Source organism: Labrus bergylta, chromosome 2 (genome assembly GCF_963930695.1).
Source record: "Labrus bergylta chromosome 2, fLabBer1.1, whole genome shotgun sequence".
Lineage (NCBI taxonomy): Eukaryota > Metazoa > Chordata > Actinopteri > Labriformes > Labridae > Labrus > Labrus bergylta.
Genome location: NC_089196.1, coordinates 25531092 through 25545099, shown reverse-complemented (window position 1 = coordinate 25545099; position 14008 = coordinate 25531092). Strand labels below are relative to the sequence as shown.

General features: G+C 40.4%; 2 protein-coding genes across 4 annotated transcripts in view; both read left to right on the top strand.

Annotated features, from left to right (window-relative positions):
- The window catches only part of dock8 (dedicator of cytokinesis 8), a 64517-nt gene extending 54736 nt beyond the window's left edge, over positions 1-9781 (top strand). For both annotated transcript variants that reach the window (XM_020648328.3, XM_065950087.1), the window contains 8 exons: positions 285-416; positions 773-907; positions 1334-1423; positions 2207-2443; positions 2535-2678; positions 3854-3960; positions 6491-6661; positions 7962-9781. In XM_020648328.3, the coding sequence (XP_020503984.2) occupies positions 285-416; positions 773-907; positions 1334-1423; positions 2207-2443; positions 2535-2678; positions 3854-3960; positions 6491-6661; positions 7962-8013 (1068 nt within the window). In that variant the 3' untranslated portion in view covers positions 8014-9781. The remainder of the gene's footprint in view (positions 1-284; positions 417-772; positions 908-1333; positions 1424-2206; positions 2444-2534; positions 2679-3853; positions 3961-6490; positions 6662-7961) is intronic.
- Positions 9782-11935: 2154 nt separating this feature from the next.
- aopep (aminopeptidase O (putative)) overlaps positions 11936-14008 on the top strand; it is an 83534-nt gene continuing 81461 nt past the window's right edge. For both annotated transcript variants that reach the window (XM_065950070.1, XM_065950064.1), the window contains exons 1-3: positions 11936-12747; positions 13094-13263; positions 13632-13884. In XM_065950070.1, coding sequence (XP_065806142.1) covers positions 11969-12747; positions 13094-13263; positions 13632-13884 — 1202 coding nt within the window. In that variant the 5' untranslated portion in view covers positions 11936-11968. The remainder of the gene's footprint in view (positions 12748-13093; positions 13264-13631; positions 13885-14008) is intronic.

Sequence of the window (14008 nt, the reverse complement as noted above, 5' to 3'; positions counted from 1 at the left end):
ATATTTTTTTGTACCTCACTTTTAATTGGCAGAATAATTCATCATCTCTCATATGTATTGTCCTACTGTCAAAGTGGGATTTAAAGTAGACATGGAGCAACACAAAAGTAACTAATTTTTAACATGACTGACCTTCAAACAGGTTTTTGCTGCTACTACCAAACTCATATTTACCACTAAGATTATAAATATGTATGAAATGTTGTAGAATAGTAGAGTTTTATATGCACTCTATATATTCTGCATGTAGTCTTGCTAACCATCAGTGTTGGCTGTCTTATCAGGGTGGTCTCTACGAGGCAGTGAATGAGGTCTACAAGATCATCGTACCGATCCTAGAAGCTCACAGAGATTTCAGAAAACTGGCCTCCACTCACGACAAGCTGCAGAGAGCCTTTGATAACATCATTCAAAAGGTAAAAACAAGGGGACAGCATGCAAAAGAAAGACGGTTACATACCAGATGCCATCAAGCTAAAAGATCTTATTGCATTATTGAAAAGCAATCGCATAAAACATACATTTTGTTTTGGTCAGATTAAAATGATCTGTTCCTTTAAAAAAACCTGTTTTGTAACTATTCTCTTGAAAAAGATGGATACCAATTTTGTGTTCTTTTCGAAAGGCTTAACAGCCACAATAAATTTCAGAATCATCTCTTTAAAGTGCTCTTAATAATAAGGATCCCATAAAACCGCAATGAAAATAATGAGAAACTATCTGTCATTCTGACTAGAGACTAATATAAAATCTTCTCCTCGTTTCCCTCCAGGGCCACAAGAGGATGTTTGGAACCTATTTCCGGGTGGGATTTTATGGGGCCAAGTTCGGCGACCTGGATGGACGGGAATTCATTTACAAGGAGCCAGGGATCACACATCTGCCTGAGATATCACACAGGCTGGAGGTAAGAGACAGAGAGGGGGGAAAGTGTATGTATGTTTGTGTGTGTGTGTTTGGGGGGGGTGGGGGATTGGGCCTGACTGGATCTCTGGAATCTGATAATGACTTAAAAACTTTGATGAGCATAAGTACTCAAGGCAAGAGTCGTAATCATCTGTTTTTACTGAGTTTTAAGAGAGGGTAAAATACGTGGCATTTATTTTGATGCTGGGATACGAATAATAAGAAAACAATGTGATGAAGATCAACACAGTGTCATCATCAATCTTAGTTCAAATCAACTAAATGAAATGTAAGGTATTTCATGCTCTCAAGGCTTCATTTTAAACCTTTTTCTCACAAGAATTGAAATATTTTTGGATTTGCCTATTAATAAAAAAGTATAAATTATTGCTCGTAAGCCTTAATGCAGAATTTCTTTCATTCCTAGAACTTCTATAATCAATGTTTTGGAGAGGACACATTGGTGATGATCAAAGATTCTACACCAGTGAACAGGGAACAGTTAGACCCCAACAAGGTAAGTGGCTCTTGTTTCATCTCAGTGATCACGTCTACATGTCTGAAGTGTAATAAACAAATATTGTTAAATGTAATCTTTGTATCACTTCATACTAATGTTATCGTGCTAAAGACATTTGTTATGTAGAAAAATACATCATTTTGGTTATTTAAATAAAACACAAAACCAAACGATTATAAAGACGAACCCGAAATTCAGTATAGGGAGATGCAATGCTTCTGATATCATAAATAGAAAGGAATAATAATATGTGATTCAAATATGTGAAGAAAGTAAACTTAAGGGGGTGCATTTCTCCTTAACAAGGCGAATTCTTGTATCGCAGGTTAGGACCTGAATCAGGCACAATGTATTAAAATGTGGAACACTTCTGAATAAACTCGGGTAGATTGAGAATTTATTTCCTTGTATTTGTTTTGCTTTGAAGAGCTGATAATACTAAGAAAACCAAATCTATCATTTCACAAGTTGACTTGATTTCTGAAGTGGTTTCGGTGATATCAGCCAAGTTGTGTTCGGCTAATGGATCAACGTCAGAGTCTCGTGAGATTGGACACACTAAGCAGAACAAGCAGCAAAACGTCTGCAAACGGGGTCATTACTTTAAAATCAGAACACTGACCGGTTTTTACTTCTGAATTGTACTTGCTTAAGGCTGAGGTAGATGTGTAGAAAAACAAACTCACCAAAAGAACGTGCAAATAAAAACGACATCTTCACTTGCTGTGTTGCACATATTGACAAAACACCAGTGAACAGTGACCCACTGCTGCTCCCCAGGCATATATCCAGATCACCTATGTGGAGCCCTTCTTTGACGACTATGAGATGAAAGACCGGATGACAAACTTTGAGAAGAACTTCAACCTGCGGCGCTTCATGTACACCACGCCTTTCACCAAGTGTGGACGACCGCGGGGTGAGCTCAACGAGCAGTACAAGAGGAAGACCATCCTCACCACCATGCACGCTTTCCCCTACGTCAAAACGCGCATCAACGTCATCCAAAAAGAGGAGGTTAGAGTCAAAGTTACCGGTATCACAGCATCTAGCTGTTTTTGTACTACAGCTTGTACAATATATTGCCTCTTTTTGTTTTTGTTCCCAGTTCGTCCTGACTCCTATTGAGGTGGCCATAGAGGACATGCAGAAGAAGACTAGAGAGCTTGCCGTGGCCACACATAGAGAACAGCCTGATGCTAAGATGTTACAGATGCTGCTGCAAGGCTCTGTGGGAGCTACTGTTAACCAGGTACAAAACGGGGAGCTACTTTTACTTTGCACTAGCGCCTGTCTGCTTCCATCACAGCTGAAATGATCACTTACTTCATGTTTAACAAAATGATGGCTCTTGTCCCAAAAATGATTGCTCTTTTAAATCATACACAGCCCCCTTTTGTCCTCCCTAAGTGTGCCCTCCTAATGTGCGGAGGAGAAAAAAATAAAGCAGAATAATTTGCCTCTATTTATCTTATCACATTAACAGTTTCCATTGTAGTCACAGGGTGCAGGTGGGAGACATGACAGCGATCACACATCAAAGCCCTCACCCCGTCCACAGGCCTAATCCTTCCTTTGCTTTTCCCCTGATTTAGTTAAAACGTCAATTCATGGGCCCCTCTTCCTTTCATGTCCCTGCTGCACGCCACGCTGAACCGGAGGTCTCTTTGATCTGATAGCTTCCAGGTCCTACCAGCATGGTGAATGTTGGAGTAATGATGAAGCTAGCTACGGCGTCTCCCCCCCCTGCGCTTTATCTTCCAGAGTCTAATCTGACAGGTCCCTCGCTCCGTCCCGATGGTTGTATACATAACGCTAATGCTCAGCAGCTCCGTAAACATATAAGTCTTGACTGTAATCAGCACAGGAGGCTGGGTTTCTGTGTGTGGGTCTGCAGCTCAAACCAAGGACTGAGACCCAGGCCCCCGATGCGTTTATGATGTTAATCAGAGTCTGTTTAACTGTGCCTGTCGTGGCGCAGACGCTGTGTGAGCGTGCTGTGGTTTTATGATGAATATAAGTTAGGATAACAAGATCGCATGCTGGGCAAATGGAAGCCAAATGGTTAATGTATGCAGGGCAGGGTTAGCAATGACATTAGCCATGCAGGATGCTAGTCATAGCTCCTTCTATCATCTGATATCTTCCTCATGTTCCAGTTCAGCATGTTGGCCCTTAGCTGCATTATGCATTCACTTAGGAAGTCATTTCCCCCTGTCTGAATGAAGGGCATTTTCATCCCTCCTTTTGTTTATACACTCTCAAACGCTTCCTCTCTTACCTCCTCTCTTTCCTTCCTCCGCCTTGTTTTCGCTCTTTCTTTCTTTGTGTCTCTAACTTTGTCTCTTTGTTGTCGTCCCCTTCCCTCCTCTCTCCGCCCTCTCTCCCCCCCACCCCCCCCCCCATCCTCCTCCGTTTTCGTTGTAGGGCCCATTGGAGGTGGCCCAGGTCTTCCTGAATGAGATCCCAGCGGACCCGAAGCTCTTCCGTCACCATAATAAACTGCGCCTGTGTTTCAAAGAGTTTATAATGAGGTAAGATACGATCAAAGCAACAGCGCCTTGTGACGACACACTGCAGCAAAGTCGAGGAAAAAATCAGGAACAGCGACACAAAAATCCAGAAAAACAAAAACTTTTCATTACAGTGTAAAGAATATGCGCCGCCTTTTTTACATACATTTTTAATTCAAGCTTGTTTTATTGTTTCCTGTGGCTGACACCGGCTTAGTAGGTAGAAATAAGAAAAGAACAAAGACATTTTCTAGTTGGAAGATTCACAATATTCCCCCCCCCCCCCAAATTTGTCTTTGAAGGAGTGAAATTCTTTTCCATGATTGTCTTTATATACACTGTAACTGATGTCAGTAAAAGAAGATAAAAGAGCAGCGCAGACAGCTGTGACTGATGGAGACTGATATCCTGCCGTTTAAGCTGAGCGTCAATCAAGATGTAGAGATAGAAGCAATAATCCCCAACAAACTGCACAGCAGAGCAGATGACGGTAAAAGAAACTGAACGTGTGCCGTAAGATGAATGTGAAATACTTCCACCACAGAGAGATTTCCTTCATTTCCCACATGACAGTCAAATACATGTTTATCATTACGCCCTTTTTTTCTACTGAAGTTGCAGAGGTTTAATGGTCCCAAGAGTTTCACTACATTTAAAATATTCCTCGCATAAATTAAACCACCTAACCTACAGCACACATTCTGAGGATATGCAGATTTTGTGCCCCAGATGTGTGTCATTTGTGCAGGCGTGTGTGTTTACATGCGTTTGCTTTAATCTTGTGGGCTCGAGCCATTTGCTTCCGAAAGGTGGTTTTGATTTACTAACCCTCATGTCACTTTGAAGCCGTCTTGATTGCAATAAGCAGGTTTGGTAAACATTCACTGTAATTTAAGAACGGTTTATTTTCTCATCCTTAATCCAAAGGAGCTGGCACTGGATCCTTTGGATGTCAAGCTACTTCACCGTGGTGTTAGAAAGAAATCCACTGAAGGATGACCTGTTCTTCTGTTTTTAATCAACTACTTTCCCACTGAATTTTAACTCTCCCGTCACATTTGTTGGTCATAGTTTTGGCCTCTCACCCAAACATATCATCTGCTTTAATTATTGCAATGACTTTAACTTAACTGCTGACTCACTAATGTGAAAACACACTTTAATGTTCAGGAGTGGTTTGCAAGTTAAAGCTGGATCAACATAGCAACAGTTTATTCCAGTATTCTTCCAGTATAGTTAAAGATGTACACAAATACTGTTGATCTACGCGCCCCATGTACAGAGGACATGGGCCTTGGAGTGGGCTGCCCGGGTTCGAGTTTGACCTGTGGCTCCTGCATGTCATTCCCTACTCTCTCTCTCTCTCTCTCTCTCTCTCTCTCTCTCTCTCTCTCTCTCTCTCTCTCTCTCTCTCTCTCTCTCTCTCTCTCTCTCTCTCTCTCTCTCTCTCTCTCTCTCTCTCTCCCTCCCGATTTCTGACTCTATCCACTCTCCTCTCTCTAGTAAAGAAAGGATGAAAAATAAAAAGAGGGATTTCTGGAAGGTAGGGTTTGGAGGGATAGTTTTTACTCACAGGTTGTTGTTCTTTTGCATTCAATTAGATTAATAACCTTGTTCACTGACAATAATGACCTTAGGTTTTGATGTGGATAAAACAGGAGGATGATGCATGTATTAAATAAAATAAAAAAACCTCTTAAATATTTCTAAATAAAGAAACCTAGATATTGGGAATAATAATAATAATAATTATGTTATTATTTAAGAGAACAGTTAGAGTCGGATAGAGTGCTTTATATCATTAGATGCTGTAACGGCTTGGAACATATTGTTGCTCTCATGAACTCTCCTCAAGTATTTATTGTATTCTGTTACACAACATTGCAGTTTCCATATTACCCTCATTAAAATCTAAGAGATAAACTCAGACATGTGTTTGCAATAATCTCATTCTCTCTGATTTCCTGCATACTGCTCTGTATATATGGCCATTATACGTGTCATAATAGAGAACTGCAAGGAGACCCCCTACATGCCCTCTGATCCTCGTTCAGCTCTAACCCTTTGGTGTTTTTGTGTTCCATAAGACTTTTAGTTTCAGCACATAGGAGAGAATGACATTTTATCTGTTAATCATTTTTGATTTGGCATTTTACCTCTGCTGCTCATTTACTGTGTTTCGAAAACTGCCCTGTGGGTCATTTGCAGTTTATTCTAGTTGAGGTACTTGGAAAGATCTAAAAGGCGTATGGGTGTTCCTTACAGTCAAGTACATTGTTAACTCGTTCAGATTTCTGGCATGCAAAGGAGTCCAATTTATGTCAAGTAGTTACAGGTTGTCGTTCGCATGAAACAATGCAGGGCCTTTGTGAAGGCTTGAGAATAGAGAAGGGATTACTGCAAGATTGGTTTGCATAGAATCATTGTTGGAGCTGTTCTTAAGTTTGAGGTTATTGCATCATAAAGGTCAAGGAGTGTATTAGACTTTTTTTTATTTTTTTTTTATAAAAGATTGATTATAAAACCCATTCCTCTCTGCTCGGTCCTGTAGGTGTGGTGAGGCAGTTGAGAAGAATAAGCACCTGATTACATTGGACCAGAAGGAGTACCAGCAGGAGCTGAAGAAGAACTACAACCGTCTGAGAGAGAGCCTGAGGCCCATGCTGGAGAGGAAGATCCCAGAGCTCTATAAACCCATCATCAGGCCCCGGCTCGAGAACAGGTAAACAGAGCCACCAAACAAAACAGCCAATTCTGTTTTGACAAGAAAGACTGGAGGGTAAAACACACCATTGATCGTTTCATGGCGTTGTATGATTGCTGAACCCAGAGGAAAGCGAGAGCAAATGGAATCGAGCGGGGATCCATTCACACTCTCCGTGTCACCTCCACAAATATTGATATCTGAACCTCAGCCACAATACACAAAGACTGAGTGTTGAAGCAATGCCGCATGAATTACCAAAGACACTCTGCTCACTAAGTGCTTTTATGATCGACCATGCTTAGCTTGGTAAAACTTCCAGGAATTTTGTCATTTATTTGTTCTGCACAGGATGAGCATGTAATTTAAAAGGATACTTACCTTTCATATTTAGATTCTTGAATGTGAAGGGCTTCCAAACAAAATTCAGGTGATGACTGGTGTTAACAACATCACAAAAGAAACAGTGGCAGTGCCAAAAGAGGGTTTTCTGGATAATTTCCAATATAACTATTTAGGGCTTTGACAAAAATGATTCTGTATGAACAAACATGAAAGCAGATACAACTGCAACGAGAAGGGCACTTGGAGAGTGCAGACCTGCGCTGAGGTCAGAAGTCAGCCTTTATTAAAATTAAAATTAAAATTTCCAAGTCTCATGAAGGATGCTAAGGAACTCGTTGTAATGTTTACAAAAGTACTTAGCAGACTCATTAAGTGCACAAACATGCACAGATTCCACTTCAGAACACATGATGTAAATGTCATCACCCCCTCCCACATGCTCTCTTTGCTCCATAGATAGGATTGTGACCGTTTGCTCAATGTTGTTTTTTCGCTCATGAGTAGACTCCAAGATTTTCTGTAAAAGTGAATGGCCTCCTTTCAGCCAATGCTTCATCTTTACCATGCAAATCAACCAGGCCTCCATTGCAGCCAAAAAAGTATGCTTAAGTATAATTAATAGTCCAGGCTGCAATAACCTTAAGATATTATGCGTCCATGACCGAAGCATTTCTAACATGTGGAAAATCATCATGCTTGAGTAAGGGAGAAAAAGATAGACTTTTGGAAGTTTGAATAGACGTCTGTCTGGGATAGAGGTTTTAAATCTGGCTTTACAGGATATGCAGAGTATTACTTATACTACATTTGTGCCTTGGTTAGTGAAACATTAACGTCAACATCTTGTTTGTTCAACCCTATTTTGCTAGTTCCTCCTCCTTATCGTCGTCATTATTACCTTGTTACCTTATCTTATCTTGTGTTCTGTATTTTTCACCACTTCTCTCGTTTAATGTCGTCTCCCCCGTCTTAGGGACTCCTTCAAACGTCTGAGTTTCCGCAGAACTCAGGATGAAAACTCTTGAGATGGTAGAGCCTGTCTGAAGCAGAGCGTGAGAGCGACAGAGAGGAAGAGGAGGCTGCCACACAACCGAGAGAGGAAAAAGAGAGGATGACATGAAAAGAGGACAAAAAAGAAGGGAACTGCTGGTGATACCCTTGCACTCTTCTGCACTGGAACAGCACAATGTTTTCAAATTAGAGTACTCGCAGTTTCCTAGCAGTCCAGTAGTGTTTGTTAACGTCCGCCTTTGTCCACTTGTATGATTTTGTGGTTTATTTTTACATGAGGCAAACAGAGACTGAGCACATAAAGATAAGGAGGTGGGGATCTAAAGCAAAGTGTAGCTTATTGAGAATGTCACTGTAAAATCTTCAGATGCTGTAGCTCTGTTGATTTCCTTTTTTTTTTAAGATGAACTGCAAGTCCTAATAATGCTGCAACATTTCCTCTGGGTTGGTAAAGAAGGAATCCTTCTGAAATCCCTGCTGTCTGTATGTGTGCCAACCATGCTTGTGACCTGTCTTTGTGTGTATGTAAATCTGTGATCAGATGTGTGTTTATTTCGGTAGGGTTTGAGGTAGAAGATTTCAGTGCCGCACTGAAGTCCCTTTATGATCAATGATTCTGTTATGTGCTAAAGGGCCTTTGAAATTCTACTCCGTGTGTGACATGTGCCAGTTAGAGCAACAAGTGTATTGATGGATTCGTGCACTGGAAAAAGAGAAACAATTTCCTTTGTAAATTCGAGAGACCGTTCTTGTGTTATTCCTGTGAGGAAAATAGTACCAAGCTGTGTAATTAATAGAAGAGTTTAAGTTATTGAGAGTTGTGATTTCAAAGGAGGAAGATGGATGTATCTGAGGCTCAAAATGACTCATTACACGGCGTATCTCTAATTCAACGTTTTGTACATAATAGAGGTATTGAAATAGATAGCTACAAAGATGTTTACAAAGGAATGAACTATTTTGCATTTTGTTTTACTGAAATGTATTTTAGATAAATGATAGCAATAATAAAAAATAATAATTACTGGAGATATAATTCAGTCGGCAGGAATCAGTGACTGAGTGCACTGTAACAAGCTCAGTGTATTTTTCATTAGTTTCAGTTCATGTTAACTATCATGTAAAAAGACTGCTTCCTAGGATACAACAGTGCCAAATTTATTTATATAGGAACTGAGATACTTAACTAGAAAAGCAATATTTGGAAGTCAGACTTCACAGCTTATTTTGCATCATGAATTTAGTTTATTCCATATTTCAAAACACATTCCAGATGAGACATTGATGACTGCTCTCTCTGCAGTATTAATTAGTGAAAACTTGATTTTATTTGACATCCATTATCTCTTATGATTGGTATTATGTTGCAGCTCATTCATTAAATGTGCTTTGTGTTTCAAAAAGTGGCTGTACATTATTTTTTATACACCATTAATACTCATTTAAACATTTTGCTGTGTTTCTAGGTACATTTTCTATTTATGAACTGTTGAATGTTTTTTTAAATGGTTGAATAAGTTAAAGAAGAAAAGATCGAAAAGTTTTGTCCAACATGTTTATTAATCATGTGTAATAATAAAAAGTGTACCCATTTTTGAAACACATGACATATTACTGAAGGTTGGTGTTATTCTTTGTGACTTTCAACCACTGGTGAATGCATTTATGTTTCTTCATTTGCATTTTATGGTCTGACCTGTTGTTTTTATTAAATGTTGATTTTTATTTTTACTTGTCATGCATACAATGCTGTTGACTCACCTTAATAAAAACTAATATATGCACGTTTGTCATGGCTCTGTTTGTTGTTGCACTTTCACTTTAAATTATCTGCATTTAAAATGACATATTTATTAAAACCTGTTAATACATAATGTATGCAAACTTTATTACAGACAATTAGCCTATTCCAATGACACAAAATGTTGCTGTGTTTTTATATCAATATGTAGGCCTAATGCATTGGTTATCTTTTCCTCATTGTAGTCATCATTTCAGTTAAATAAATAGGCCTACATAGACTGCATTTTTATTATTTACAATCTATGAATAAATACGTTGACGTTATGAAATTCAGTCAAGGTAAAGGTCCATTAAGGTTTTATTTTCTCATAAAATTTATGGAGTTGAGAGAGAAAAAAAAAGAGCAAAAAGGCGGGAAGAGTCTGGAGGAAAAAACTACAATACGTCCCTGTCGCCTAGCTCTGACGTCATCTCCACTCGACTTCGACATGCCCGGCAGTAGAGGTAAGCAGTAACTTTCATTCACAACAAGCCAGCACATTTAGTTCCGGTGATTTGCAGACAGTAGTTTGTAGACGTGTCCTCTTAAAGACTTGAGCGTGTGACTTCGCTGCAGTAATGTTTTATATTGAATGTTGAATTAGGGATAAACAGACGAAATGTACAATTAGACCTGAACTGCGACCTGTCACACATTCAGTGGGCATCAAATCAACGTAGCAACACTCATTCATGATGTCTAAATAAGATGTCTACACCTAATATTGTTTTGTGTGTCGAGGGAGGCTGCTTACTTAACCATATAGAATATTAAAGTGAACTTTCTTTAACCATTTCTTGCAGTAAACAAGCTTTTCCACTTTCATTCTGTAGCCTTTACATTTAAAGACGAAATCTGTTCCCTGATAGAAACTGTCATGGTGTGTTATTAGGCAGTGGGTCCACAGGCATGCAGATTAAAAACCCTCCAAAACCCCTCCAAACACTGGAGGAGCACAACCTGTTGAAGGCATCTTGTAACTCTTTTTCATTGTGTCTGTGTAGTTCTTTTTTTTTATTGAATTATTCAATCCAAAAAACTTGTATTTGTCCCCGGGGGGGCAATTCAAAGGCACACAGAGCAGTAAATTAACAACAGAGCAAGTAAACAAAAAACATTTTAACCTAAATAGAAAGTGTCAATTTAAATACAACTTAAAGCTTAAACTTAACTTAAAAATACAAAATATAAAAGAGTAGATTATGTTCATTGTTATGGCTTATCTTTGTGATAGTTTTGCATATTGTAATTCTTTGTGTTGCTTGTGGACATTTTTGTTTGAGTCTTTGTAGTTGTACTTGACCCATTTGATGTCATTTGAAATCACATATGGCACTCAAAGGATCTACTCCTGGTACCTGGGACTTTGCCCCTTTTGGCCCATTCGGTAATTATTCAGAATAGGAAAGTAACAGTAAGCAAAGCACAATGATCAACTGTCTCCTGTTTTCAATATTTAGGAGCGTAGTCCGAGCCATAGTGGTCACGCAGGCCAGGAATGGATGTTTTTTAACGGGCTATGTTATTACTTTTTCTGCCTTTTCCTGTTGCTGCATATGTTATATACTGTTTTTTTGTGCGCTCATGAGTTTATGAACATACTCGTGCACTGAATAACCTCTGAGGATTTCCTGCAGTAAATAGTAATTGCACCTCTGTCCTGCCAAGTCTGCATCATGCCCCAAGCAGGCTAAATGGAGGGATTGTGACAGCAAAAACTCTCATATACACCAGGAAAGCTTTAATGTAGGCTGCTGTGGACAGTTCGCTGTTCTTGGCACCGTCTGGGCTACGGCGTTTTTTTTTTTTTTTTGATTACGACTGCTTTGTTAACAGAGATCTAAATGTGATCGTGAAACTGAGTTTTAGACTTGAGTTGGAGTTAAAGTTGAGCATACGTTCTAGGGGTGTCTTGCAATATTAAAATGACGATATTTCTCGTTGAGGTGAAAACTGTCTCGCGAATGTCAGTACATGGACGCAGAGCAGCAGCCATCAGGGCGGAGTCAGATGTTGAGCTCACTTTAAATTGTGTGGCTTGTTGTGGAGAAATGAATCACAGCCGATCTGTGAAACTTGTATAAATGCACTGTCAGTTATCCACAGAAGAAGAAAACAAATAAGTCTTTACTTTTGGCCTTGCCTTCTAGGTGTAATCATCCTCTGTTCAAAGCTATTTGTGTGACATGGAGCCAGACGGGGACCTAAACCCCGACACAGACGACCTTCCGCTAAGAGCCAATACTAACCACATCCTCGTCAGACATTATGTGCTGGACATGACTGTTCATTTTGACCGGAAGGTGATCAGTGGAAGTGTTGTTGTGTTCCTTGATCCTTGCTCTAGAGAGGCTACTAAGGCTGAGGATGACACTGGACCCGGATCTAGTGAAGAATCCAGGTCCACAGATGCTGGAGAAGGTCAAGAGTCGGAGGGGTGCAGATTCGGGGATGTGGACGCAGTGGAGGATGGCAGAGAAGGACTGACCGAGACGAAGATGGAGAAGAAGCTTGTTGCTGAAGATGAAAATGCTCAGTCCACGCATTCCTGGGAAACTACAAGTGATGGTGATTTCACCCTGATTCTGGACTGCTGCGACCTTGATGTCTCAAAGGTGGAAGAGTTGGACATCTCTGCAGTTTCAGCCGTGTCTAACTTTTTACCTGAGGTCAGATCAGAGGGGTCAGGAGTCAGTTTCCCAAACCTGCAGTCGGCCTTTCTTCAAAACCTTATCTCCATGCCCTCTAGCCGATGGAGGGAGAAGCACCAGCTCTTCTTGTCATGCAGCAATGCCCCTGCAGCTCGTGATGACAGCCCAGTTCATTTTTACAGAGATCAGTGGAGTCTGCAGGTGAGGAAAACAGGCGTTGCATCACCACTGGAGTTCCCTCGTGCTCTCAGGATCTGCTACGAGACGAGGCCAACAGGAGGCTCTGTGAGGTGGACCAAAGACCAAGACAACAGGTTTGTCTCAGGATATGGATTATTTAAACCATTCCAAAAAGAAATGGACTTCTTGTAGCATGATCAGACCCCCCTATGAAAGATTTAAAAGCTGGCAACCGGCAGCACATCTGCTTTGATTCCTGCCACTCATATTACAGTGTAATATTCTGAGCCTGCCATGTTGAATAGAATAATTCTGATTCATTAACTCACAAAAACATGCCGTGGGGTATTTTATTCTGCTGTGTTTTTGTCTGTGCGTATGCTGTGTGTGTGTGTGTGTGTGTGTGTGTGTGTGTGTTGGTGGATCCTTGGAGCATTGAAACGAGGGTTGTTTATAGTTTAACATTGTTTACCCTTCCAGGGTGTGTGTTTACACTGCCGGTTCTCCCATCAACAACCGAGCCCTCTTCCCCTGCCAGGAGCCGCCTGTTGCCATGTCAACATGGCAGGCAACAGTACGGGCCCCCACTGAGTGTGTGGTTTTGATGAGTGGGGAGGAGCAGACTGCACCTATTGAGGATGGGGACACAAGTAAGCTGTTATGTCACAAACTCTTTCTTAAAAGCTGAAGAAGTCAATTACATAGCTTAAAAATTATCTCGATATTTTTTTTTTTAAAATGTGTATTGAGTATTTGTTTCAGTAATTTAAGTAAGTTACACTGGAAGTAAAAAAAAAAATGGATTAGGGTTGGGTACAGGACCTCAACAAATCTGTGTTAAAATCGAGATTAAACCCAGAGAAATCCATGATTATACTGAAAGTAAGATCAACATAAGGTCCAAATGATTTCTACAATTCTCTCTCAAGTCTTTAGACCTCTTATTTGGACTCCTCTGTAATTCCCTTCCTCTGAGAGATTTTCAGTCGTTCCCTCTTCCCCTCCATTTACTGTGCAGATGTTTCAACCTGGAATTACTACGTCACCATGCCCATGCCTGCCTCCACCTTCACCTTGGCAGTGGGCCACTGGTGCCAAGTCGCAGCAGAGGTTCCACCATCATTGGAAAGTGGAGTGATTGACCGGACGGATTGCGGCAAGACGGTCAAAGTCTTGGCTCGACACGGGGACTGGACTGAAGCTGAGCTTGTGTCTGGACTTGGAAAGTCCACCAGTGGAGTAGTAAAGGGCTCTCCAGTCCACACTGGCAGGTATTATATTATTGTTCCTGTGTTCTTTTCGTCTTGTAAGTCCTCCTCCTCTTCTCCAGACTGTTATTAACCCAAGTCTGGCCTTTAGACATTCCATGGTGAAACTTTCCTTTTGCCAAACCAA